General features: G+C 34.1%; 3 protein-coding genes, 1 long non-coding RNA gene and 1 pseudogene across 5 annotated transcripts; 3 read left to right on the top strand and 2 right to left on the bottom strand.

Annotated features, from left to right (window-relative positions):
- Positions 1 to 623: 623 nt before the first annotated feature.
- On the bottom strand, positions 624 to 7,683 carry LOC105134601 (ion channel CASTOR-like). 2 transcript variants are annotated; one of them, XM_011039072.1, is made up of 13 exons: positions 7,172 to 7,683; positions 7,006 to 7,077; positions 6,229 to 6,846; positions 5,784 to 5,966; positions 5,245 to 5,304; positions 4,952 to 5,155; positions 4,539 to 4,787; positions 3,569 to 3,667; positions 3,131 to 3,325; positions 2,914 to 3,006; positions 2,199 to 2,453; positions 905 to 1,396; positions 624 to 838 (listed from the first exon to the last, which is right to left on the bottom strand). In XM_011039072.1, the coding sequence occupies exons 1-12, from the start codon at positions 7,562 to 7,564 to the stop codon at positions 1,172 to 1,174; spliced, it is 2,646 nt and encodes an 881-aa protein (XP_011037374.1). In that variant the 5' UTR covers positions 7,565 to 7,683; the 3' UTR covers positions 624 to 838; positions 905 to 1,171. The 2 variants fall into 2 exon arrangements, with proteins under 2 accessions (XP_011037374.1, XP_011037375.1); XM_011039073.1 differs by having other exon boundaries at positions 624 to 820; positions 887 to 1,396.
- Positions 7,684 to 13,592: 5,909 nt separating this feature from the next.
- On the top strand, positions 13,593 to 16,300 carry LOC105134604 (U5 small nuclear ribonucleoprotein 40 kDa protein pseudogene; annotated as a pseudogene).
- Positions 13,899 to 15,040, bottom strand: LOC105134603 (uncharacterized). Its single transcript, XR_844021.1, has 2 exons — positions 14,961 to 15,040; positions 13,899 to 14,906 (listed from the first exon to the last, which is right to left on the bottom strand). It is a non-coding gene; the product is annotated as an uncharacterized LOC105134603 (long non-coding RNA).
- An 894-nt stretch (positions 16,301 to 17,194) lies between the features above and the next one.
- LOC105134605 (uncharacterized) lies at positions 17,195 to 17,970 on the top strand. The gene has a single exon (XM_011039075.1). It carries the CDS (start codon positions 17,274 to 17,276, stop codon positions 17,796 to 17,798), a length of 525 nt encoding a protein of 174 aa, XP_011037377.1. The 5' UTR covers positions 17,195 to 17,273; the 3' UTR covers positions 17,799 to 17,970.
- A 2,464-nt stretch (positions 17,971 to 20,434) lies between these two features.
- On the top strand, positions 20,435 to 27,348 carry LOC105134606 (cysteine synthase). Its single transcript, XM_011039076.1, has 10 exons — positions 20,435 to 20,916; positions 21,717 to 21,826; positions 22,161 to 22,218; positions 22,909 to 23,172; positions 23,608 to 23,745; positions 24,038 to 24,089; positions 24,182 to 24,261; positions 25,058 to 25,117; positions 25,704 to 25,784; positions 27,049 to 27,348. Exons 1-10 carry the CDS (start codon positions 20,644 to 20,646, stop codon positions 27,139 to 27,141), a joined length of 1,209 nt encoding a protein of 402 aa, XP_011037378.1. The 5' UTR covers positions 20,435 to 20,643; the 3' UTR covers positions 27,142 to 27,348.
- Positions 27,349 to 27,752: the final 404 nt, after the last annotated feature.

A 27,752-nucleotide genomic window follows, 5' to 3' on the forward strand; every position in this document is an offset into this window, starting at 1 on the left:
TAAATTAATAACCTTTCTATACATTAAAACTATATAAGTACATGACTCATTTAGGAGGTTTTTTATAAAATATAGTGTTTTTATAATGTTTTATTGAACTTTATCTCTAACTTTTTTAGTACATTAATAAGAGAAAATTAAGCTATGTGATTATTGCTTGAATGTACATGGTGTGTGACACAAACACATAATTATTGTCTTCAGCTCCATCTCACTCTAGTATATAATTATAATTATTGTCTTTAGCTTTATTTTTATGTCATTTCTCATGATAATAATTTCTTTCTTGATAACTCTAATAATTTGTTGTAGAGTGGAGTTCTCTTCTTTCTTTTTTCCTTTTATTTTTGAGATCTTGTTAGCTAAAATTTAATTATAGAGGAGATTGGACGAGAAAAGTTTAACCATCAACCTTCAATTATCATGTTAACATTTAAAATAATCATGTTCTTTAGTGAAGGAGAGCGTCCCTCTCGCATCAGGTAGCCCCAAGGAAAGATCAAAAAACAAATCAATTAAAGAATGATTCTTTTGCCTTCTGTAGTAGTGTCCCACTTGCTCCAGCCAGTAACAGATAGAGATACCTGAGGACTGAGAGATATAAGAAACCGAGTGACGCAACATCTACAATCACATCCTGGGAAACAGTACAACTCTTTCGTAACCAAATATGTGGTTTGTAATACAAGTACATGATTCTGTTCGCAACTATAAACATTTTACATAAAGCTCTTAGGCTCTCTAGCATGTTAATTCAGAACAATGAGTTGTTTCATTGCTTGCTGCCTCATCACAGTATAAGCAAATTGTGGGAAAAAATCTACTAGAATTTTCAGTGGTTGGTGAGTTGTTTCATTGCTTGCTGCCTCATCACAGTATAAAAAATCTACTAGAATTTTCAGTGGTTGGCAATCGAATTTACCAATTGACCGGGGACTCTATCCTTGCCAAAAATCCAAAACTTCTGAGGTTGAACTTTTGTACAAGAAATATTCTAGATGTGAATGTACATTCTCCCATTGCACATATGTACCTCTGCAGTACTTTTTTCTTCTTCTTTTGCCAGACTCAGCAGAAACTGCAGAACACTTGCTGTTGCTATTTTCGTAGGTGCCCATCGGATTTTTTTCAAAGAACATATCCTGTTATGGTGTGTGAAGACAAAAATGTCTCATTCCCATTCCTTCTCTGCAATAACCACAAAAACGTCTTTTAGTGACCACCTCCTTCTCTCACTTTTGGCGGGTGGATTGATAACAGCTCTTTCAGCATTAGATACACGGTATCCAATGACAATCTCTCTTCTCTGTCTGGCTCGTAAGAGTACTTCATAGAAACTCAATTCCTCGCCTTCAAAAAGGTAAAGATCTGCTTGCCTTATTTGTAGCTCATTTCCCTGATGAACACAAAATGTTTCATGAATGATGAGTAAAAATGATCAGAGGATCACAAATTTCAACATCATCAATAGCAACAAGTTTATCAGCACAACCAGGATGATGCTGATCGGTTGTGGTGGATTGCCTCAGGCTCTAAGCAATAAAGATAGGGTTCACTAGCAAAACCTTTGCCGTTGTGGCACAACATATTAAGTAGTTAAAGTATGATTCAAAGGAGTGACCAACTGAATGCACTAGGGAAAGAAGCTGATGGCCACCCAATGTGTTTAATTATAAAAAATGAATCTTTAGTTTAGCTGTCTTAAGCCGATTAAAGCCACAGAATGCATTAAGAAAATCCGACAGAATGATGCAAGCTGATTCAGATCCTTATCGAATTATGGAGAGCATGACAGAGGAAAAGCTTTCTAGAACTAGCATACAGTACACAGGGAGCAAGCTGCTACTTGCGAGGGAAAAAAGGGTTGAATATTGCTAAAAGGTGTTTCAATTTCTCCCCACTTGCAAGAGTTGGCCAGAAAACTATAATAATCCTGTAAAAACTGTCAAGTTATACATCTGTCAAACCATCTCCTACAAAGAATTTCCCAAATTTTCATTGAATTGAGCAAGATTGCAGGATCTCAATTATTATGTTTTTTTTTTTTAACCTTGAGTGCATTTGAATTAAACAAATAGATCATGCACCTGTTGGGATTTTCTATTGCAATTTTGTTAAGTCATTTTGCCCTTCAAAATTTGGGTTTGCCATAGAATGAAATCAAATCTCAGAATTTAACAGGAGAAACAAAAGAATACCTCCTCTGCGAAGAGCTCTTTTAATACATCATTTATTTGTTGATCCTCTGCGACCATGGCCAGCGCCATGCTGACAAGCTCATTTGATAGAACATAATCGCTGATCTTTGACATGGACAGTAAATTTTTAGTTCTTGGGTCCAGAATTTCACTTATTATTACTGATTTATCTGAAGCCTGCTGCATCTCCCCAATCCACGTGCCTTGTGAGAAGCTCCCTCCATGAACCTGGTTTGACATTGGGAGACGCTTCGACTGCATGGATCATGAGAATAAGAACGAATGATTACAAAGATCAAAGAGCGCTAAATCTCACAAGTGACCTCCAATGTCAGCATATTAGTCAACACCAGGATTCTGTACAACTATCTTCTCTTGGGTTCTGGAGAGAAGAAACAAATTTTTTTCTGGCTTTTCCTTGATTTGATGAAGAGCTGACCACATACTCTTCAGAAATGAAGGCAAAAACCCCTCTGTTCATAAGATCACAGGGCATCTTGGAGGATGGAATGCAACAATAATTGTTCAAAAAGGGATGAAAGGTGACAAGCCCATGTTGAATGGAAAAGACTCTAGCCACCCTACCCCCTCCCAAATCATTGACTCAGTTTCACAATTTTTAAATTGCAGTTTCTGTGTGGCAGAAACCAACTGCCATAGATGATACATATATGTGTCATAGCCTATCCACCAGAACTTTAGTTAGATCAAGTACCTGAATATCACGAATCAATAGTAATGTGGCAAGAGATCTGGAGTCTGCTTGCATGGCTGAATCTTCAACTGACTCGTCAGCCAAAATTAAAATCTAAACAAACCAAATACTTCATCAAAATCTTTTTAACAAAGAATTACAATACTTCAAAAAATATAATCCGGTCATCATATAATTACATCCAAAACCCAATGATATTAAGTATTATTCTACTTACTGAATCAAAAGATTGCAAAGGAAGGCTTTCTAAATGACGTCTTATGACTGTATTTCCCTCTCGATTAACCAATTGTATATTTTCCAACCTACTCAAGTCTAGGCCGCCATCAATAAGCTTCTTTTCCCTCTCTTTTTCAGGAACATCATTGAACATCCAGAGCTCCGAACCTTGTGCTAAAAATGCATCCAACACCTAAACTTGCAATGATGAGCACACCTAACATTAATATTGTTTCTAGAAAATGAAAAAGTTTAAGAGAGAGAAAAGAGCACTCCAAATTGTAGCAAAAATATTAAATGTAGAAAGAATAGTTCCAGTGAAGAAACATTTGTTGCAACTACAACTGAATTCAGTAATGACAGAAGTATTCTGAAATGTCTACCACCACTTTGCCGCAACGGAGAAGTTATGATTTCATAATCCTTATAACATTACCATAATCATATCTTCCATGTCACGTCTCCAACCACAGAATAATATCTTTTCTGCAGACTTTGGACCAATAAAGTCTTTGGGTAGACTTCCTCTCCATACCTGCAGCATCCAGGCGAAGAAAAGAAAAGATTAGGGGCTTCACAAAAGAGCTTACCACAATCATATCATCAATGTCCCTCCTCCATCCACAGAGTAGAATCTTCTGTGGCATTCTTGCAGGTTGGGCAATGTGCATGAATGATGCTTCTTTGACCTGATGATGAAATTGATTGTATTATGTAAGTTTTTTTATTATGGTCTACCCACTTACCTAATTTCCACCGAAGGAACCATTCTAGCGTGCACATCTGAACTGGTTCTTTATATAGAACAACCAACCTGACCATGATCTGCTGTTTTAGTTTTCATTTTGTTTCCTTTTCAATTTTACTGATTTCTTTACATCATATCAAAAGCACACAAGATATCCTTCACTAAATTACACCGATCTGTTATTTAGTGAAAAGAACCATCCTCAAAGGGTCCATGGTAGACACGTCAGATGCAAAGCGATAGCATCCCAACCACACTGCAACATGTACAACACTAAAGAGTTCATGCATATATGTGCAACAACATAATTACCTAAAGGCCAACAAAATGCTAAAACTAACTAAAGTGAATCTATTTATTTATGGGTATGCTCAGGTATCTATAGGTAGGACTGACCTCATTTTCCTCTATGCAGATATCTGCTGCATTTACTATGGCCTTTTCTTTCCCTTTTCATTTTGTAATTCTATATTTGATATAAAAACATCCTGGCTCAGGCAAGCTAAGACGACTTTCTTTCGCTAACTGGGTAAGGCACAAGTCCCGTCTCTTATCATGCAAATACCACATAGGGTGACAGAACAGAGACAGGGAAGCTTGGGTAAAGAATGCGAGAAATCTATAAGAAATCTTTATTTCTGAGTGAAAAGGAAAGCACCGTAGGTAATGCTGCTGGAGCATAGCTATCGTCATCTTCTGCTATGACAAGGACTTCATCACCTTCTTGTAGAACATATGAGTCTTCAGGATTCAGGATAATTTTACCCCCAAAGGAAGCAACCTTGATCCCACAAGGTATAGCATCAGGGAAACTGATTAGTATGTCCTCAAATTGCATGCCGTGCAACTGTGGCCATCTTTTGATATAAAACTCACAATTTTCAAACCCAAGTATGTCTTCCCAGATCTGTCATAAGCCATCCATATTTATCACATGCAAAAAACAAGCAGGGAAGTAGTTTACAGCATAATAATGGAAGTAAAAATCAATGTGAAAAAATCAGTAAGGTAAATAATGCTCACACTGATGTCAAAGAATGTGACTAGAGTATTAAGGGTGCAGCAATTAACCTGTGCAAGTCCTGGCTGCCGAGCACATTGAATCATCAAGCGGCCAATAACATCATGAGCTACAACAGTTTTGACAAGATCTCCACCAACAAGTTTCACAAGAACCTCATTGTCAAGATCACTTAGCTCCACGACAATGTGCCCTTTCAGCCCTTCTCTCACTCCTATAAGACTTAAGACGGTTCTCAATGCACGAGCATCACTCTGTAAAAAACCATAAACGAGATAACGGTTATCAATGCTTATCGAATATCAGATATGAAGCACGTCACTTCTTCACTCAAGTAGCAGACCTGGTCAGCATTTCCATCTTCAGCAAGGACAATTATTGCACGGGCCTTGGAGACAGATACCTGAAAACTTAAGGCATTACTAAACCAAGAAAAGTGACAGAGAAAATAATGGTTTCACCATTCATGACAAAGTAGATACTCCCATCATCGGGTTTAGAAGAAGAAGAAGAAGAAGAAGAGAGAGGAAGTTCAATGTGGACTTGAAGAGTAAATAATATTTACTGAAGAAACCATGACAAGAAATGTATGTGCAATCTTTAAGAATACAATGCAATATTGTGCAATAAGCTTGCTTTAAGAAACAGTTAATCGTATAATTCTTGGGAACTGGCATGCTTTAGCAAAATTAGGTATGTGCCCTGAAACTAAATTAGACAAACATAAATTTTTGATAGGATAACTAATCAGGCCATTTAGCATTAATGAATCACTTATTGATTGTACGACTGAAGAAGATTGAATCTGTCCAGCAACCACAGCTTTCAGCAGAGAAGATATATGCTACAACTTGTAAGCAATATCATAGAATGTACACATACCTTTTTCAGGTCAGCCAGAATTAAAGGGCTCCCGCTTCTGCATATGACAAATGTTCCTTTGAAGTCGAACTCCATTTTAGCAATATCCATTTCCATCTCTTCTTTGTCTCGTTCAGCCATCACCACCACAATTCCTCCCCCCAAACTCTCATTGGCTATAGCAAGCTGATTCAGCAGTGATCCCTGGTTTCAGAACAAAAAGTTTGGTGACTGAGGAAAAATTTGCAAAATATTCTGCAAACACCTAAATATATTTATTTTGTGTTATCCATGTGCTTTTATGAATTTCTTCAGAGACTTTTATATTAGGAAGGAAATAATTGTTGCCAGTTTATTTAAAGGTCTTTGAGATGAGCTGTCTACACTATTCACAACTAAAACATTGCCAGCAAATGTATAGAGCAAACAAGCTTCACACTAACATGATGTGGAATCAGAATCTTACTAATTTATCACTCCACCCAAGAATTAGAGTATGGTTTTGCTCAACCACTTTGCTTTTTCCTTTCCTTAATGAATCGAACTTCTCAGAAATAGCGTCAGACACGAGCCCAAGCATCATAGCAAAAATAAGCATCCCACCAAAGCTAATAGAAACAGAAACAAGCCTTGGACCAATCCCCTCGGTATTAGCATGATTGCCTGAATCCGCTACAAACGTCCAAGACAACCAAAGACAATCCGCTAAACTATCATTTGTCACACCAAACATTGCCAAGCCACCAAGACAAATAACCAGCAGTGTCGCAACTAACAACGCCAAAGGCTTCGCATATGGACGAACCGATAAGAAAACATCCACCCGATATGCAAGCTGCTTATTCAATAGCACCGCTTCCCAGATATTACCCGACGATCTCGATGTTGATACAAAATCAATGTACTTGAAAGCAAGAACTGGAATAGACAATAGCGTAAGTGAAACAATCAAAGCCAAATTCTTTAACCCATTATCACCACCATAATCGTAATCATCAATCTCCTGCATTACTGAATCAGAAGCATCTACATTGGATAATGAATTACATGCTCGCAATGTAACATTTAGTTTCAATATTTGATCCTGCAATAAAAAATACAAATAATCCCAGTTAAATAACAACAAAACCCTGCATTAAGGTCAAAGTCACTAACAAGGACTCCAAATAATCAATATAACCGTAGAAGACTTAAAAGCACTAATCTTGATAATGAAAATCAAAACTTAAAGAGAACGACTCACCTGCAAATCAATTACTTGGTTATGTAAGGTAAAATTCTTGTATACCGACGAAGCCAAAGCAGTAATAACAATCTGCAACATCCCGAAAGAAAGCCACTTCAAAAAACATTTCTTTATTACTTTCCCAAAACCAAACCAACAAAAAGGGTACTGTACAGACACTTACAGCTACTGTGATGGTCAAATTCCATCCGAATCTGACCCGATGAACCGATGGCCCGGAAGAAACCTTCTCAGTAGACTGCTTCTTCTCACTGGGAACAACAGGTTTCCGGTCCAAAAAGGAATCATGTTGTTCTTGTTTTGAAGGTTTGACCAGTGGTCGAGGGAATTCCACGCGCCGGCGAAGTATGCCGTATTTAGAAGTGGCTGCGGGGGGGGTAGAGGAGGATGGTCGAAAAGACTGCGATTTAGAGAGTTTGGGACCAGGAGAATGCTTGGGAGTCGTGGAGAATCTGCGGTGGGATTTTGGAGGTGACTGGTGGATGAAGGAAGGTGAAGGGAAGAACCAGTCCCTGTCGAAGGAAGGAGACGGTGAGTCTTCGGAGTCAAGGGACATAGTGGGTTTCTTTATTGAAATGTTTTCTTTTTCTGTGTTTGATTAATGATTTGAACCATTCTTTCAGCAGGTCTTCTCTTTTTTTCTTTCTTTCTAGTAATAGTTAACGAGGTTGTGTTGGAGTGATTAGCCTTGTACTCGGAAGGGATTAGAATAATCAATGCGTGGAAATTTGTCCTTTGAAAGTTGTCTGTAAAGTGAGCGGAAGAATTGGACTTTGATTATTCTTCGAATATTTTCCCCATTACAGTATGATTACCTTTGCTTCACGTCATCATCATTATCTTATGGCAACTTAATTAGAGCTAACTGGATATGGTTAGAATGAACCAGATAGATGATTGTTATGTTTTATATTTAGTGTTTATTAGACTGGACAGATAATTAGTTTTATTTTGTATTTAATAGACAATGAATAAAATAATAACATTCTTACCTCATCTAATGTCTTGTCTGATGTTTAAAGGGTATATTCTAACATTTACTTTAATTTAAAATTTTATTTTTATCTATTTTTATTTTAATGAATATATATATATATATATTATTAGTATTTATTTAAATATTATTTTATTTTGAATAAAATCTAATTTTTTTATATTAATTAATCTAATTTTTTATATTAATTAACACTTATTTTGATAGCTAATTAACTAATCAAAATTGTGGAAATTAAATTCCCACAATTTTATGTTATATTTTTATGTTAATATTATTTATTTTTTCTTCCTCTCTCTCGACTTATAGCATGTCCAAGCTTTTGTAAACGGGAAACCACTTGATTGATAGCCCGCACGATAAGGAAAGAATTTTTATGGGAAAAATAAAGTTTAAAAGATGGTTGTATTTTAAATAATAATAATAATAATGATGATGATGATGTTAAATTTTGATTAATTTAATAATATAATAAAAAATTAAGACAACAACAACAAATAATTTTTTAAAAAAAATATAGTCATAAATAAAATTAAGCTAACATGTAAAATTAATTATAAAAAAAAACATTAAAATAATTTTATAGAAAAATGATACCATTTAAAATTAATTATAACAAAAACCTTAAAATCTAGCTTATTAGCTTATATCATGCCGTGGGATGGAGTAAATATTCCTTTTAAGCTTAAAAAAAATCTAGGTATTGTTAACATGTTTTTTTAAAAAAAAATATTTAAAATATAAATTTAAAATCAAATGTGAAAATGAATGATATTTTTATTCAATATTGAGACAAAAATATATTGAATCTATTTCGATTAACCTAAGTTGATATGCAAAACATGCAGAGATAGTTTTGAAAAAAAAAAACTAAGAAGCTAGATCTCCAATTAACTCAATGTTTAAAAATAAAATTGGTAAAAAAACGACACTCAATTAAAGAAAACACGAAGCGAATTTGGATGAACTAACCAAACTTACGAAACAAGTTATGCACTTTATTGAATTCAATAGTTTTTTATTTCATAGATTATTTCTCATTTAATAGATTTATATAAAAATAAAGTGTTCATCCATTTTTTTTGCATTAAACATTTTTTTAAAAGGAAAAAAAACCATGTGAGACACATGAGACTAAGATAGCAAAGATATATAATTGATAACAAATGATGGAATTGTATTTTTATGTAGTTTTGAGTTGAATAAAAAAAATCAATTGCTAAAAAATGGAGAAATTGCATTTTTTTTAAATTAAGGGAAAAAAAGCATAAAAAAAGAAAAAAATAGTTCTGGTGATGTGGTTTAATCCATCAAAGTCGTGATTCATGTTATAAACTTAATTGAGTTCAATATTTTTTTTTATAAATTTATATTTAACCTAAATATTTAAAAAAACTAAAAATGAGGACAACAACGCGTCTCAAAAGTCCAACGTTGTGGGCATTTGAAAGGAAAAGCATATGCACTTAGGCTTTTAAATTCAAGTTCGTATGTATTGGCTTGCTATATATAAAAGGGTAAACAATCTATTGTTTGAAAAAAAACAGACAACGTGTCATATTATAACCCGAATTCCAACCACCGTTGTAATGCCCAGAAAATCTGGGCTATGATTTTTTTACTTAAAAAAACCATTTTCAACCCATTTCAACTAGAAAATACATTACAAATGCCTTTAGAACACCAAGAAATCAACCTATCAACCTAACAAACCCAAAAAACATTCCAAACTGTAAAATCAAACCAAAGAAAATATTTCATCCTCGACTTAGATATGATTTTTTAGGCTATATCTAGACTTAAGACAATCATTATAAGACTCATTACTTGGTGGAACTCGTTAACACCAATTTTAACAATTTTAGTTGTCAAAAAAAGAGTCAACGATGAACTCTTTTTTTTTTACATTAGAATCTCGCGAGCTCTTTCTCTCATAAAAAAAAACTAAAAAATAATAAAAATAAATTTTGGTATCATATTTAATTTCATTAAACCTAGAGGACCAATTACATATTAAGTTAAAAAGATGGGGAACTAAACTAAATTTTATGGATGAAATTAAAATTCGCCATCTATTTTTATTGTGTTTCTTACTTTGATTTTTTATTTTTCAATTTCACCCTTTATTCAAAAAAAAAATTGACTGGCTATTAATTTGGGTTTAAAAAAGTTCAATTATACAAAGATATCAAATTGAAGATTTTTTCTAAAAAAACCTATTCTAAAGATAGTGAATAGTAAAATTACCATCCTTTTAATTTCCTTTGATAATTAATAATTAATAGTCACAAGATGAAATAATTATGAGCTGAGAATCCTAAGCATCCTTATTTCAAAACCATGTCCAAATTCTTATTTTCTCTACAATAACCAAAACCACTTTTTTCATTTCTTCTTAACTTAGCTTAACCAAAATGAGAGTGAAAAGGGACAATAATAATTGTCTTTGATTGCATCCACTACATAATTGACTTTTTTTTTTAGAAATAACAACAACACAATTAGTTTCTTTGACTCTCATAAAAAACCCACCTCGAATGAGAGATATAGAGAGAAATTTGATAAATTAGTTCTTAAAAGAACAAAAAAAAAACTGTAAATTTTAGAGGAATAAGAAAACGAAGTAAAAGAGTAAGGAAGTAAAGATTTGCTTGAGGTAACACTAAAAAGGCTTAGTAAAGACATCAGAAGTCACTTTTTGGTCAAGATTATTAGTGCTTTAAATACTAGGAAGTTTGTCTTGATTAATTATAGATGTTTATCCCTCTACTGTTTCATATTTTCTTCCTTTAACTCGGCTTCTCTCTCCATCATGGGCTTAGAGGAACTATCAGAGAGTTTTTGGTCAATACGTTAATGATAGATAAAAAAAAGACTCGATTCCCCTAAAAATGAATCTAAAAGATTCTATAAAATATATCCAATAAGAACACCCCTTAAACTTGGGCTTGATATCTCAAACCTAATGTATAATAAGGGGGGCTCGAGGAGAGTGGGTTTTGGTTTGGTAGCCTGAGCCTAACTCCCTAGAGGACATAGGCTCAGGCAAGAAGCTCAGGCATATGCAAGGCGCACATCTAGCGTGGGTGTGCATCTCAACACCCCTATGAGTTTGGGTTCGAGAGTGCATCTAGAGTCCAACATTCTTGGGTCAAAACAGTGCATCTAGATCCATTTTTCACCTTTAATAGGCTCGAACCTAACACACATCAGAGAATTTTTCTTGGATCCCACACAGGTCTTTTAATATTTTATATTGATCAAATACCTTTTATTTTGAGTGGAATACAACTCAAAATATCATAATGATAAAAAAAAAAAAAATTGATTGGCTATTAATTTGGGTTTAAAAAGGTTCAATTATACAAAGATATCAAATTGAAGATTTTTTCTAAAAAAACCTATTCTAAAGATAGTGAATAGTAGAATTGCCATCCTTTTAATTTCCTTTGATAATTAATAATTAATAATCACAAGATGAAATAATTATGAGCTGAGAATCCTAAGCATCCTTATTTCAAAACCATGTCCAAATTCTTATTTTCTCTACAATAACCAAAACCACTTTTTTCATTTCTTCTTAACTTAGCTTAACCAAAATGAGAGTGAAAAGGGACAATAATGATTGTCTTTGATTGCATCCACTACATAATTGACTTTTTTTTTTTAGAAATAACAACAGCACAATTAGTTTCTTTGACTCACATAAAAAACCCACCTGGAATGAGAGATATAGAGAGAAATTTGATAAATTAGTTCTTAAAAGAACAAAAAAAAATTGTAAATTTTAGAGGAACAAGAAAACGAAGTAAAAGAGTAAGGAAGTAAAGATTTGCTTGAGGTAGCACTAAAGAGGCTCAGTAAAGACATCGGAAGTCACTTTTTGGTCAAGATTATTAATGCTTTAAATACTGGGAAGTTTGTCTTGATTAATTCTAGATGTTTATCCCTCTACTGGTTCATATTTTCTTCCTTTAACTCGGCTTCTCTCTCCATCATGGGCTTAGAGGAACTATCAGAGAGTTTTTGGTCAATACGTTAATGATAGATAAAAAAAAGACTCGATTCCCCTAAAAATGAATCTAAAAGATTCTATAAAATATATCCAATAAGAACACCCCTTAAACTTGGGCTTGATATCTCAAACCTAATGTATAATAAGGGGGGCTCGAGGAGAGTGGGTTTTGGTTTGGTAGCCTGAGCCTAACTCCCTAGAGGACATAGGCTCAGGCAAGAAGCTCAGGCATATGCAAGGCGCACATCTAGCGTGGGTGTGCATCTCAACACCCCTATGAGTTTGGGTTCGAGAGTGCATCTAGAGTCCAACATTCTTGGGTCAAAACAGTGCATCTAGATCCATTTTTCACCTTTAATAGGCTCGAACCTAACACTCATCAGAGAATTTTTCTTAGATCTTATGCAGGTCTCTTAATATTTTATATTGATCAAATACTTTTTATTTTAAGTGGAATACAACTCAAAATATCATAATGATAAAATTACATTTCGGTCCCTCCTCTAAAAAAAAGGACAAGATTCATGAGTTTATAAATATACCATGAATCTTTCAAGTCAAATGTTCACAATCTCTTCATTATCTACTGAACATATATTTTTAAAGCATATCTTTCTAGAATATTATTTATTTTCTCTTTCTGTAAATTTACTTACTTTACCATCAGAGAGTCTCCATGTCCATAAAAGAAAATCTTTTGTGGGTATCAACTACTGGTCACCTGATTTAATAAACATCAATTGCTATTATTAGAGCTACCAATCACCTAATTTACCAAGCGTCACTTGTTATTACCACAACTACCGACCGCCTAGCTTGTCAAACATAAAATTTTATAAGTTACCAACCCTTTAGGCTTTTTATATAAAATACCTTGATTATGAAAAATAAATCAAATTGTTTTAACTAATAAATTAACTAATTATTCATCAAATTAGCTTTATTCTTAAGTATTTTGGCATTTTAAAACTCGTTGGTTAGTGGTTTTTAGTGAGAGGTTTGTGGTTGTGAAAAGATTTTTTTTTTGGTTTGGGTTAAATGGAGGTTTTTTGTTGAATTGGTTATTGATGAGAAAGAATGATGTTGAAGGAGAAATAATTAAAGGTGGCTCGGGGTGGCTGAGCTTGGTGGTGCTAATGGCTGTTAGAGGAGGCAATGAAGGTGAGGAAAGATCATTAAGAGATTCATGATGATAAAAATATATGTTATATGAAGGACATAATAATTATTATATCATAATAACCATTATATGGATAATTAAATATAATAAAAATGATAACAACAACAATATACCATCATCATATTATTGATTCTGCATCCAAATTATTTTTTAAATTAATTTTACTACTAAATTATTTAATTTATCAAATTATTATAATTTTTTTGAATTCTTTCCAAGCATGCATTGATGAAAACATACACGTCACTCACTCCGTTATTCCTTTCTTGGACTCGCGTCTTATTTGTGGCCCAAATCCAGAGGCTTGGGTTGGGCCAAGCAGCTTAGAAAAACCAGGCTTTCGATTAAACAAATAGAAGAGGAGATCCACGTATCGTTTCATTCATTCCAGCAGAACATCCTTCAAATTCATTCCAGGCGGCCAGGGTGTAAGCAGAGAGGAGACTCTCACCATCATAACATTGCATCATCAGGTGCTTTCTCTCTTAAGACCTCTCTATTTCAGCTAAACCTAGAAAAAAAAACCCTAGACATTAACTAATTTTTTGCTATGTTTCGAATCAAATCACATTCTTTGATTACCATTGAAATTGACTTTATGGGATTTGAGCTAACTTAATTTTAGTCCTCTTTTAGTTCAAGAAAACCCAAAAATATTAACCCTAGAAATATTGCATGCATTTTTATTGTCATTTTACTGGTGTTTTTCTCTTATAATTTCTTATAGTTATTTAGTTGTTGAATATGAGAACATGTAGTCTGGAAGTAATGTTCGTTTCCTTTAAGCATTGCTTGTAGTGTTGTTGAAGAAAATAGAGAAATATGGAAAGGTGATGGATTGATTATGTTTCAAGAAAATGTTGCTATTATTTTTTATCCCAAAATCTCCTTAGAGCTGTTGTTCTTGCTGGTCAATGGTGCTAAGCAGTGAGCTTCCACTGTTTTGCTGCTTTTCGCATGCTTTGTTTTAGAAATAAATTCATGTTTCTGTAGAATAGCACTGATTTAGTTTGCTGCTGGAGTCTCTATTTGGGTATTCGAGTTGATCCGTAGTGTGCATCTCCTTATTTTTACTTCTTGTGTGATTCATTTTCATTTTGCAATTTTGCTTTTTTGATTCTCAACTCTAATGCGCCACAAATTACATGTTACATGTCTCTGAGGCAACATGTGACTTTGTCACTAGTTGAATTTCATTTGATACAACCGCTATGTCTTTCATTGCACTCATGGGATTTTTTCAACTTCTGAAATTTACACAACTCCTTGGTCTTTTGCCCCACATATTTTGCAGTTGCAACAAGATATTCAAAAACAGCATGCCAAAAGAAATATGGAAGAGTCTAGTCATTGTCTTTCAACGGGTTAAATATGGTTTCTATCAGTTGTTATTAATGTATAGCACTGGTCTTCTCTTTTCTCATGGTTGATGAGATGGTGATTCTTGCTGTTCACTGGCAAGCTAGGAGTTTTGGTTGTGTTGCTTTGAGCACCATCTGCTTCAACATTTAAGATTTGGACAGTTGTATATTGGAAATATTTATGCTACCATGTCCTTGCTGAAACTTAGTACAGTACAATGCTTTGTATTTGGGTGTTAGAAGGGGTTTTTAGTTTGGATCATGTTATCATTGTGTGAGATTCATACCCATTTTGCAATTTCAATCTTGGTTCTTAGCTCCATTTCATTAGGTCTGGATGTAATATGCCTCAAGGCAATTTTGGTTCTTAGCTCCATTTCATTAGGTCGGGATGTAATATGCTTCGAGGCTCTAGCCTCCCCCTGGGAGTCTTATATATTTTTTCACCGCCTTGATTCTTTATCATATGCTGATATATTTGCCTGTAGTTCTACTTCAGTAGGAGATTGGTTAGCTTGTGTTTGATGTGGCACGCTTTTTGCTGTACTTTCTTAGCTTTTATGACTATTTTTGAAAGAAGAAGGAAACGAGGATTTTTCAAGTTCTGAAATATTCATAAATCTTAGCTAACAGTGCCATAAATCTAGTCCTTGGGCCTGCCTGGTTTGTGATTTCGATTAGAAGTTTCTCCTATTCCACATTGCTTATTTTCTTTAGCATGGATAATAACTTAATTTTGTGTTCCAACTCAGGATTTTAGTCCTTTGAGACAACAGAAGTCAAGATGCAAGTTGTTCCTAGAGAGGGAGAAAGTGCTTTGTCCGTCTCTGGTCCAAGGCCAATGGAGTGGTCTACTGTTCTATATGCAGGGCCACATGGACCTGTAAAAAATGGAAAACAGCATAAATCTAGTTTGGACCTATTATGTTACTCACTGGTCACGAGAGTGCTGTATATACTATGAAGCTCAATCCAGCTGGAAATGTCATTGCATCAGGATCTCATGACAAGGAAATTTTTCTATGGTACGTTCATGGGGAATGCAAAAACTTCATGTTATGAGAGGGCACAAAAACGCAGTTTTGGATCTTCACTGGATTATTGATGGGTCCCAGATAATATCAGCCAGTCCTGACAAAACTGTCAGGGTGGGATGTCGAGACTGGAAAACAGATAAAGAGAATGGCACAACACTCCTCTTTTGTGAATTCATGCTGCCATTCCCACAGGCCTTCACTTGTTTTAAGTGGATCTGATGATGGAACTGCAAAACTTTGTGAAATGCTCCAGAAGGGTGCCATCCAAACATTTCCAAATAAATACCAAATCACTGCTGTCAGTTTCTCTGATGCATCGGATAAGATATTCACAGGTGGTATAGATAATGATGTTAAGGTATGGGACATCCGCAAGGGTGAAGTGACCATGACACTTGAGAGCCATCAAGATATGATTACGGGTATGCGCCCCTATGCATATCTGCTTCCGATTGGCATGTAGAACAAGCTCTGCATTTGGGATTTGTGCCCCTATGCACCACAACATATTTGTGTGAAGATTTTTGAAGGGCACCAGCACAACTTTGAAAAGAACTTGTTAAAATATAGCTGTTCACCAGATGGAAGCAAGGTTAAAATATATGTGAATGCTTGTTAGATACGAAATCAAGTTACTGAACTTGTACTCATTGATTTTGAAGCAAGTTTCCGACCATGTTCATTGTCCTAGCATGGTGATATGGGGACGTCAAATTTTCATGTATTTGTCTTGTTTTCAACTATTTTTGTGTTGATTTTCAATGTCTTTTTGAAAAATAAAAAACCCAAAAATATGTTTTCAGTGTCTGGTTAGCTAAATCTGTTGTACAACCAAGCCTCCTGTCTTGCTTTGTGAAAAAGAAAGATGGGAGTTGGGGGTTTTGTGTAGATTATACAAAACTTACGAGATAACTGATATACAAGGAAAAACACCCTCATATTATTGAATCTGTGACTTCTATAGTTCATTTCTTAGGAAGAATTAGATGACTACCTTTAGGACCAGATATTTCTGTGTTCAATGAGTCGCAACAATTGATTTGTTGGCTGGAGTATGAACATGATAATGACACTATAGAAAGACGACAATTATGTTTCAAGCTATGGTAAGGAATGTTACCTGCTTGAAGGTGAATTAATCATGACGCTTGAAGACCAAGATATGATAACAGGCATGCAGCTAGTCCAGATGGCTCTTGTCTGCTTAATGGATAGACAACAAGCTTTGTACTTGGGATATGAGCTTCAACATTGTTGTGTGAAGGGTAAGCTTCAACATTGTTGTGTGAAGGGTAACCCGCACAGCTCTGAAAATAACCAACTAAATTGTAAAATTCTCCGGGAATATTTTTTGTAAAATTATCAGCATTGCTATTTTTTTTCCAATTTCATTTAAATATTGCTATTGGGTTAGTAGTCAGCGCAATAAACTTAACTGGCATTAACTTCAAATCGTATCACAACGTTAAAAGTAGCCGTTGCAACTAGTCAGCCCACTAGCATTACTAGTGACCAATCAGATCATAAAAGGAAAACTAGCCGTTGGCAAACCCTCTTTCAACGGTCATCTCCCTGCTGCATGATATATATGCCTAGATATCCCAATATCCCCTTCAACAAATTATCTCAATCTTCAAATTCCAGTCCCCCAGTTACAACAGATCATCAAAAATCTCAAATGGGTCTCATAAACAATCACAAATCTTGCCCAGTGACTGAATCCCACCACTCCCTCCACAAATTCTTCGTTATATGCAACTACATTCTCTTATGTGCAGCGTCTAGTTGTATATTCCTCACTCTTTCTCTCCGCCTATTCCCTTCCCTCTGCGGCTTCTTTGTCATTCTCCTCCACGTGGTCACCATCATTGCAGCTGTATCGGGCTGCTCTGCGTCCTTATCTGGGTCCAACAAATGGTATGCAGCTCACATGGTCAGCACTTCTCTAACAGCAATATTTCAAGGATCAGTTTCTGTCCTTATCTTTACTCAAACCGGTGATTTCTTGGGCTACTTGAAGTCTTATGTAAGAGAAGAAGATGGTGCTGTAATCTTGAAGCTGGCTGGTGGGCTTGCTTTGTTGATTTTTTGCCTTGAGTGGGTGGTTTTGGTTCTTGCTTTCTTGTTGAGGTACTATGCTTTTGTCGAAGGAAATGGGAATAGTGCTGGCGATGGTTCTTTTGATAGAATTGGGAAGGTTTGAGAAGGAAGGTTGTGAAAAACTGGCCTTTGGCCCTTGCGATTTTAGAGAAGTTCTAGTAATTATGTGGATTTGATTTGTACTGTACCAATCCTATTCTTTGTAGTTTTGGTTGTGTCATTCATGTTTGTAACAATCCTATTCTTTATTTGTTAAGAGAAAATTTTCCTATTCATTTCTTTGGTAATTACTAATTTGCTATTTTTTCATCAAAATTGTTCTAAGCCAAATTACTATATCATAAACATGAACCAAAAAGATTTGCCCACTAATTTAGAGGATCCTCTCTTGGCTTAGTTGGTCGATTATGGGGGCTTGATTGTGGAGCATTTTGCTCATTCTTATTTCTTTTTGCATCCATTATGCATATAAAACTCACAATTTTTTCTACCCAATATTTTCGAGTTAAGTTTCAAGGTAGCAAAGTTAGGTTTTTTCACACCTTCATGAAATTTGAGACCACTTGCCATTTTAGTCGAAACTAGAAGTGGAATCGCGATATGATTTTTGGAGTTGATTTTTTTCTTCATAAATATAATATTTAGGTAGAAGGGAAAAAAATGTAATTAGGGTTATAGATTTTATTAAATAAATTGATTTTATTTTAATTAGATAATAAAAATAATAATAAATTGATAAAATAAAAAAAATGATTTTATTAACTTGGGAAAAATACCTTTTTTCAAATGAGAAAAAATAATGTAGCTAAAGGCTCGTTTGTTTGATATAAAGTAGTTTTTTTTAAGTGAATTTCGAAAAAGTGAATTATTTTCTGACGTTTAGTAGAGTAATGAAAAATAAATTGGAAAACACTTTCTAGTATTTGGTTACGTCATGAAAAATAAGCTAAAAAATAACTCATTAATGTTTTATTTTTCTCAAGTTTATTGAAATAATGAGTAACAAATTTTACAAATCATAAAGTTGAATGAGAATGATATTGAAAAAAAAATAATTTTATAAATTATCTCAAATAAAATAAATAATAATACTTAACCAATTTTTTTTTATTAGAAAGTATCTTCTATTGACCAACTTTTCCAATGACAAACAAACACAGGAAAGTTTGGAAAGTAATTTCACGGAAACCACTTTCCAAAAAATAAACACAGCCTAAGATAAAATCAATCACAAATCAATTCAAGTTAACATAATAAATTTGTAAAATGTGTAATAAGAGCCAAGCCAACTTGAGCCAACCCATCAGACATGTGGTCAAGGTAATGAAATAAAGATAACTCAATAGAAGAAAAAACCAGAAAACCCACTTAAAAAGAACTAATATCAAATGATTAAATAAAAAAATAAGTAAAAAAAAATTAACGTCATCTTGCATTAACTTTTTAAATTTATGACCTAAGTCATTAGACTGTAAGTATTATATATGAAAAAAACTACAAAACTTAATTTTCAATCAATTAGATATTGAAAGATAAAATTAAAAAAAAAAATTATACAAAATGATCTAAAACCAAAAATAGCAATTAAAAAAATAAAAATTAAATCTAAAATAAAAAATAAATTAGAGGATACCAATAGAATTTTGATCAAAAGATTAAATTGAAAAGAAAAATCATTTTAACAAAAGGATCCCAAAAAACAATAAAAAAAGGACTAAATTTAAAAAAAAATAATTATATCACAAATTGAGATTGAAGGATTAAATTAAAAAAATTAAAATTTTATAAAAGGATCTATAACAAAAATAAAAAAATAAAGATCAAAGTTTAAATGTCAAAAAAATAAGAGAATAATTTTAAAATTTTAAATAGTTAGCTTGAGTTTCAAGAGGATGAAAGATAAAATATATATATATATATATATATATATATATATATATTATTTTTTTTAATGACAAACACTAATAGTATCACGTGCCACTCTACTAGAAAAAAGATGTTTTGAAGATTTTCAAACACTAACAATATCACGTGCCACCCTACTAGAAAAAAGATGTTTTGAAGATTTTAATGATACAGTGAAAGGGTCATAAAACCTTGGTTGTCTTTCATGAATTAACAAAAATTTTAATTAAATAATTATTTATATTTATTATATTATTAAATTTCTCTATTCAACTTAATAATAATAAAAAAAACTTATAATGATAAGAAAAATAAACTTGTAAACACAAGCTATAAAAGTTTGTTTTTAAAAGTAATCAAGTTATATTATTGTGTTAAAAAAAATATAAAGATAGAAAAAGTTTGGACGCTGAATTTTAAAATTTTACTTTTCAGGATAATTTATTTATTTAACCATGCTTAAAAAATTAAAAAATTAATTTTACCCTATCTAATAATAACAAATAAGATTTGAAAAAAGATTGAATTACCCTAATACCAAGGGCATCGATTTTTTAGGAAGGATAAAGTAGTAATTATACTATTTTAGTGAAAGATGATATATGATGCATTTATATTATTTTTATCTTGCTATATAACATTCCTTGTTATTATATCTAGTCTAAGCTTGAATTTAGCTGATTTTAGAATTTTTTATTTTAAAACATCATTTTAACTTTTTTTTTAATTAGAATAATAAATTAACCTCCACAGCCTATAACTCGTCACTTGGATCGAGTCCTGAATGAGCCGGGTTGGTTTAATAACTTCGATGGCAATGGCGCTGGCATTTTCCAAAAAAACATATCAAATGACAGAATGCTTCGATGCATAAAAAGAAATGAACTTGGTCGTGATGCTTATCACAAGTCCGAGTGAACTAATTACCTTCACACATCCTATCGACAACAGCGGCAACATAAGCAACACGCAAGTCAAAACACACCAAAGATCGTTAGGCGAGGAGTCCAGATTTCTTGTTCCGTCCCTCCCTTACCCAAAAAATGGCGTCCTTCTCGTCTCTAATGATGAATCCGTTGAGCTCACCATTCTACAAATCCCTAAAACCAGAGTCTCTCCTCTTGGTGGGCCCTGCAGCATCACCAACAGCAACTCAACTGTGGTTGCTGACACAAAACAAGAAGCCTAAACAGAAGCCAAAGTCAGTGTCTTTCTCTGCTTCTTCTTCGTCTTCTTCTGTGGTGTGCAAGGCAGTGTCTGTTAAGCAACCAGAGACTGAGATTGAAGGTCTCAACATTGCCGGGAATGTTACTCAGGTAAGGCTTGGTTGATTCTTTTATGTGATTTCTAAAGTGGGCTTTCTTTAAAGTCTACAACTTTTATTTTGTAGTTTATTAGAATGGGTTTTAGTTTGATTCTAAGTGGAGGTAAATGCAAGTGGTTTTTAGAGTAATTCAAGTGATCTGTGAGGTGGGTTCTGTTTTAAGTTTATTTAAAAGAGTGTTGATTTTCTTGATGTCAGTGGTTATTGAAATTGGTTTTGGAGTAAATTAAGAGAATTCTGATCTGGGTTCGTGTTTTTCCTTGAGAATTGAACTTAACGATGAAAAACGATTTTACTGTAAGTGGCATAATCAAGTGTATTTTGCAATGGTTTATGGGAATTGGAGAATTTGGTTGGCTTTATTTATTTGGAATTTGAGGTTGAACTTAGTTAATTATGGAGATTTGCTCAATGAAATGCTGTTGCTGTATGGCCCGTGGGATTATAATCTGTAATCATTTCAATTTGAATTGGAGAACAGCTTTCTCTCCCTGCATTCCAGTTAAATGTGCTATTCAATTTAATTTTCTCATGTTGTTTTGTGCTTTAGATGTATCGCAACTAGAGCTGACCTCTGGACTTTGTCTATACTCTCTTGATTTTAAGAAGAACTCGGTTGTTCCTTACGATAAATTTCCTTATTTTAGTTCTTTTTATATCGTATTTTTTAATTACCAAGCATCATATGAATTTTCATTTCTTTTTTTTACTAACTTATCATTGCTGCTTGCGAATATGGGCCAACTAAAAGCTCTTAGTTTACTGGTATTTGTGAATTGCTTTGTGATGCAGCTTATTGGGAAAACTCCAATGGTTTACCTAAATAATATCGTAAAGGGGTCTGTTGCAAACATTGCTGCCAAGCTTGAGATCATGGAACCATGTTGCAGTGTCAAAGACAGGTGAGGAGGGTGAAATCGCAAGTCTAAGAACTCAAAATTTTGCAATATCTTTTATCTTGCATAAACATAATTAGCAAGCTTAATGATTAGATGAAAAGGTAGAAGCCACACTAAAATTTCAAGCATAATCAGGTGAAATATTCCTGAAATCTGTTTAAACATCCATAGTTCATAGTCAATTAGCAAATGATTCTATTAATTGAAGTCTGAATTTGCACACTTTATGTTGATATTTGACTTCTGTCCCAGATCTCTTGGGATAGGACTGCAATTATGCCTGTATCCTCATTAGCGTTTCTCATATTCGGTCATTGTTTCTTACGTTGGGTTTCAGGATAGGTGATAGTATGATAGCTGATGCTGAGCAAAGAGGACTTATAACTCCTGGAAAGGTAATAAACCTGTGCATGCATCTGGAAATTGCAATCTGCTGTGGATTTCTCAGCATTGATTTTTGCCTCTTTCCATTTTGTTTGCTTAGCTCAGATGTGGTACATCTTGCAAAACATTGAGTAAAAGGTGCATCCAAACTATTGGTTATTTACAAATTTTATATGCACGAATAGTTTGTTGCAAAGTTTGACCAGACAGAACAATGGTTAAATCTTTGTTTAATTTCATGTGCTCTCTCTGTTGTGGGATCATTAAAGGGTTGGGTTATCCTATTGCATTGGGATGAGACTTGATCAATACTCTTTATCAAAATGCATGCTTCCCTTGTATAGCACTTACATTTATACAAGCAAGTGGGCATCTTTTGAACACGGGTACCTGCATCGATTACTGGTCATGTACTCTATCTAGCCATGTGTGCATTTCAGATTTTTGTCATTTTTTCTAATTTTACTATGTTCAATTGATGTGCTGAAACATCTAGTTGTTAATTTGACACTTTTGAATTGTAATAAATATTTTTTCATATGTTTATAATTGTGGTTTCTTGCACAAGCACAAGCCACATTTAAATTATTTCATTGCATCATTTTTATGGACCAAGCAATGTAGATCGATAACTCTATAAAATATAGTGGCTCTTGCATGGATCTTTTAACCATTCCGATGGAATTATTCTCTGTTTTCAGAGTGTTCTTGTGGAACCTACAAGTGGAAACACAGGCATTGGCCTTGCATTTATAGCTGCTTCAAAAGGATATAAACTCATCTTGACAATGCCAGCATCAATGAGTTTAGAGAGAAGAGTTCTTTTTAAAGCGTTTGGAGCTGAGCTTGTTTTAACTGATGCAGCAAAGGGCATGAAGGGTGCAGTTCAGAAAGCTGAAGAAATTGTGAAAAGAACACCCAATGCTTACATGCTTCAACAATTTGATAATCCTGCAAATCCTAAGGTTACTGAAGAGTTTTGTCCATTAATAATCTGTCTTCCTGAGGATCTTTATTAAAATTCACTGATTCATTCCTGTTGAGTCAGTTTCTATTGTTTGCTGCTATCATGTGGGCATGGTTTCATCTGGTCTGCACTAACCCAGGGGGAGGGAAAGATCCCTAATCATGAAAGAAGGATTTTTGTTTCCTTGGTTGGACACATCTTTCACATTAGAATTCTTCTTAGATCCTCGGAGTTGTGCAGTTTATGATTGAACCTTATGCAGTTCATGATTGAACCTTATCACTAATTATCTAGTTATTGAAAGACTCCATTTTTTTTGGCCATGGACTTGATTCTGTGGACACCTTCCTCGAGAGAACTTGTGGAATTAGAATGGGGAGGCATATAGATCCAGAATCCCAAAATTTGGATTTAAATGAATGTTCTATTGCAGATACACTATGAAACAACTGGACCAGAAATCTGGGAAGATACAAGAGGCAAGGTAGATATTTTTGTTGCTGGTATTGGAACTGGTGGTACCATTTCTGGAGTTGGTCGGTTCCTCAAGGAGAAGAATCCCAAAATTAAGGTGCTTGTATTTCCTGTTAAGCATTGTCAAATGGCATTCCTTGAACAAAAAATAAAGGAAAAAAGAAAGGGACAAAAGGCAAACCATACATGAACACCATTTTCTGTTGATACCCTTTTGAGCTTGTTGACGAACCAAATTTAAAACTTCATAAAGCCTGTAAGATGGAGGGAATTCCAAGCATATGTGCTGTAATTTGGTCATCTGGTTGGCAGTGAATTGTGTTCAAGAAGAATTTTGTAATATGTACTGTTTTATGTGTTGTTTCCCACTTAACATTTGAATAAATTAGGTTATTGGTATAGAACCTTCAGAAAGCAACATTCTCTCAGGTGGAAAGCCTGGTAAGTAAAGTCTACTAACTTCCAATTTATTGTGATAGGTTCTACTGTTTTTAACAATTAAAGGACTGTATATTATTTAATTAAAAACGCAGGTCCTCATAAGATTCAAGGGATTGGAGCTGGTTTTGTACCAAGGAATTTGGATCAGGATGTGGTTGATGAAGTAATTGAGGTTGAAATCTAATCATTCTTCTGTCTCACAGTTTGAATCTCATTGTATATAATTAATTGACTGCCCAAGTCATTTGGACATTGATTACTGAACTTCAATAAATCACGTTGTATCATTATGGACTGTGATGTGAGTTGGTAGGCATATAAAATCTTAAATTCAAATCTTGATACATACATGTGTGCCAAAGAACCACTCAACCCCAGCATTCAAGCTATTAGGCCACAAAAATGGTTTTTTATTGTACTTAAAAAAATATGTGATATATAGATGATGCTTTGCTTGTTTGAGAAACTGCCTCGTGTTTTTGATTTTGATAATTAGTAACTTCATTCATTAGACATGTATTGCTGCTGCGAAATCTTAGTTTCCCATCATACAAAATAATTTTTTATTTTTATTTTTTTATCAATGAACAACCATGTTTGTGTGTTATATTAATTGAATAGGATTGGTTTCTTCATCCTGCAGTATAATTATAGAGATGTGACCTATTTATGAACTTAGATTAGAGCACAAGCTTATTCCCTTGGTGGTTCCTGCTGAGCTTGATATATCTATCAAGCTAACAATTTTTATAGCACTTCGGTTTATTTGTTAGTAAGACAATAAGTGATTGCATGCATATTTAATGTTGACCAAACCCATGCCCACCATGCCTATGCAGCTGAACTGCTAGTTTGTTTCTTTTGAAGGCATCAATATATGTTTTAAAATGCTGTTTAAATCCCTGTTTGCAGTTACAGTTGGTTATTGCATTTACCTATCTTAATTCTCACTGATGGTTATTTGGCAGATATCAAGTGATGAAGCTGTTGAAACTGCAAAGCAAGTGGCACTCCAGGAAGGCTTATTGGTTAGTCCTTTAAATCTAACTTTAAGCCATCTGAAACAAAAGCAAAGTAGAATTTCCTCTGAACCCCAATTGCATTGCATGTATATCCACACGCATGCAAGCCCTAAAAGTAAGTTTAAAGCTAATATGTGAGACAAGAAAAATTGATGGACTTCTAAATCATTGTTCACCTTAATTTATGAAATGATTAACTACATCGCTTTCTTTGCCATCAAATGTACTTGGCCATTAATTATGCTTTGCTTATGAATTCGCCACTGGCCACATCCTGCTCCTTCTCTGTTATTTTTCTGAATTATGAACCAAGCCTTCTGTTTTCACAAGTGGTGCATGAGTCCATCCCAAGACAGACTCTGGTAACTAATATGTGGGATGTTATCATTTACCTAGTCTTCATGATGAGAAGTGCTAGCACAGTCTGCTGCAGCTTCTCTTTTTTCTTTCAACTAGTGATGATATACCACTACTTTGTTCTAGTTTAAGATCTCCTTTTCCCTGTGACCTCCATCCTACTCTATCCCTCTTTCTCTCATATTCATTTCTTGGTTTTTTTTCATACATAATTTGATGAATGCTTTATTACTAGGTCGGCATATCTTCCGGAGCAGCTGCAGCTGCTGCAATTAAGGTCGGAAAGAGACCTGAGAATGCAGGGAAGCTGATTGCAGTAAGTCCTTTCAAGTAGATTGTAATGGATTTGAAGTTTTAATTAGTATTGTTTTTCCTGTACCTTTGAAAAATAATCACCTTTCATGCTTCAAAGTAGCCTAACTTACAAATTGGCTGAAATATTTGGAATGTGGGGTTTGGTGGAAGCCCTGCTATGAAAGGGAAAAATGGTAATGAAACTTTTTTACATGTCATGTCTCTTTCTGAAAGGAGTTATTGCATATTGAGCAACATTTATGAAAACAAGAAGAAATTCCAAGTAACTTGTGGGAACCTGTAGTTACATATTCAATATAATCCATCTACACCAATAAAGGCTCCAAGAAAATACTACTAGGAGGCTTTGGAGACTGGAATATTCTTAAGAGTTTTGCTTGTTACACTTGATTTCATGCAATTGTAGTGTCCACTGACACAAAAACAAGCAGTTGTAGATAAATTAAGGTCAAAATGTGAGTGATGCTAAGAAATTAATGGCTGTTGTCAAGTGATTTGTTGAGGGAATAATGAAGAGACATGCATAGAAGTTTCAAAGTCACATTGGACCCAGAGTGACAAGGTAGTGACATGCATTTATTGGTGTGATTATAGCTACTGTTTTAGTTATATTTGATTACTCCTACTATATGGACCTCCCCTGTTCTGTTTTTGGTGTTGAAATTTAAGCTACAGGGGGTTCATGCTTTTATCTGCGTTGCCTGAACTCCCTTTTCTTTTTATGCTTTGGCACCTTGGAGGCATGAGTTTATGAAATGGAATGATTTCTATGATGATTTGTTTAACCTTAGTATTTGAAGGATGCATTCATTCATTATACTGGTTTGACCATGTTTTAAAGATGCTAATCCAGTGAAAATTAATTGCTGGGGGCTCATAGATTGGGCCAGTATTCTTGTTTTGGTCATCAACTTGTTGGGGTCTCAAAAAGGTTTACCTTCCAATTGGTTAAAAAAGGATTGATCCTGGACCACTTCACTAAAACATACTAGTTAGTTATACACAAGCAATTGGCTTCCACTATCTTCACTTTTTGACATCAACAATTAGAAAAGCTAGTTTGCTTAGACCAGTCTTTAACAGATTATAAAATCTGAGCCTGTCGTCAACCACTTCTAGACATGCAATTCCCCTTTGCCTTTAGCACTTAAAAGTAGTATGAATCATAGAATGTGTATTTGTGCATTTCTACCTTACTATTGTTTTTCTTTCTTATTTTTTGAATTCCATACATGTGTACTGATTTCATATTGTGATGTACTCAGGTTGTGTTTCCAAGTTTTGGGGAGCGATATCTCTCCACTGTTCTTTTCCAGTCAATCCGAGAAGAATGTGAGAAAATGCAGCCTGAGCCATGATACTCTACTAGCTTTTGTTTGTTTTATTCCTTTTTCTTATCCGTTACACATAATAAAAAAAAATGTTTTCCTTTCCATGTCTCCTGTGTGCATCATTGATTGGATCTTAGCTTAACAATCCTCTGTTGTAACTGGTCGTAGACTGGTTTTACACGTTTTTGTTGAACTTTTGAAAGGGGAAAATATATTGAAATTGGAAATTGTAGATGTGATTTTGCCACCTGAAGCTAAATTGATTGGTGTTTTGAGAGAAACAGGTTTGCCATTTGGAGCAAGTCTGAAATTCTTTGGTTGCTAAATGCTAATCCAGTCAAGGCTATGATATTATACAGTTTTTCGTTTTACCGTATAAATTCTTCTTGCACCTTAAACAATTATAATTATGGTTAGTGCCAGTGATGTGCAACTGACATTGGAGGAAAGTTTAAAGCCATCGAAGGTTGAAATGGTGTTCATGGGGCAACTTCTTTTCCATCCTCTTTATCTTTTTAGTTTCTGGGATCAAAACGTGGCATATTTTTAATGATTATTTCTCTTTCTTCAACTTTTTATTTATTTATTTATTTAGCGACGGTCGGAGAAGGAAATGGTGGAGGAGCCCTAGTGTGTGT

This window comes from Populus euphratica, unplaced genomic scaffold (genome assembly GCF_000495115.2).
Source record: "Populus euphratica unplaced genomic scaffold, PopEup_1.0 scaffold213.1, whole genome shotgun sequence".
In the NCBI taxonomy this organism is placed as follows: Eukaryota; Viridiplantae; Streptophyta; class Magnoliopsida; order Malpighiales; family Salicaceae; genus Populus; species Populus euphratica.

What these genes read in the sequence shown, in the direction of transcription:
- LOC105134601 (XM_011039072.1), bottom strand. Translation starts at nt 7,564, where the DNA reads ATGTCCCTTGACTCCGAAGACTCACCGTCTCCTTCCTTCGACAGGGAC. An exon ending in ACATGGAAGATATGATTATG is followed by an intron (nt 3,326 to 3,568) that starts GTAATGTTATAA and finishes TTGCAAGTTTAG; the next exon opens with GTGTTGGATGCATTTTTAGC. An exon ending in CTTTGCAATCTTTTGATTCA is followed by an intron (nt 3,007 to 3,130) that starts GTAAGTAGAATA and finishes TGGTTTGTTTAG; the next exon opens with ATTTTAATTTTGGCTGACGA.
- LOC105134605 (XM_011039075.1), top strand. Translation starts at nt 17,274, where the DNA reads ATGGGTCTCATAAACAATCACAAATCTTGCCCAGTGACTGAATCCCAC.
- LOC105134606 (XM_011039076.1), top strand. Translation starts at nt 20,644, where the DNA reads ATGGCGTCCTTCTCGTCTCTAATGATGAATCCGTTGAGCTCACCATTC. An exon ending in AGAAGAATCCCAAAATTAAG is followed by an intron (nt 23,746 to 24,037) that starts GTGCTTGTATTT and finishes TGAATAAATTAG; the next exon opens with GTTATTGGTATAGAACCTTC. An exon ending in TCTCTCAGGTGGAAAGCCTG is followed by an intron (nt 24,090 to 24,181) that starts GTAAGTAAAGTC and finishes TTAAAAACGCAG; the next exon opens with GTCCTCATAAGATTCAAGGG.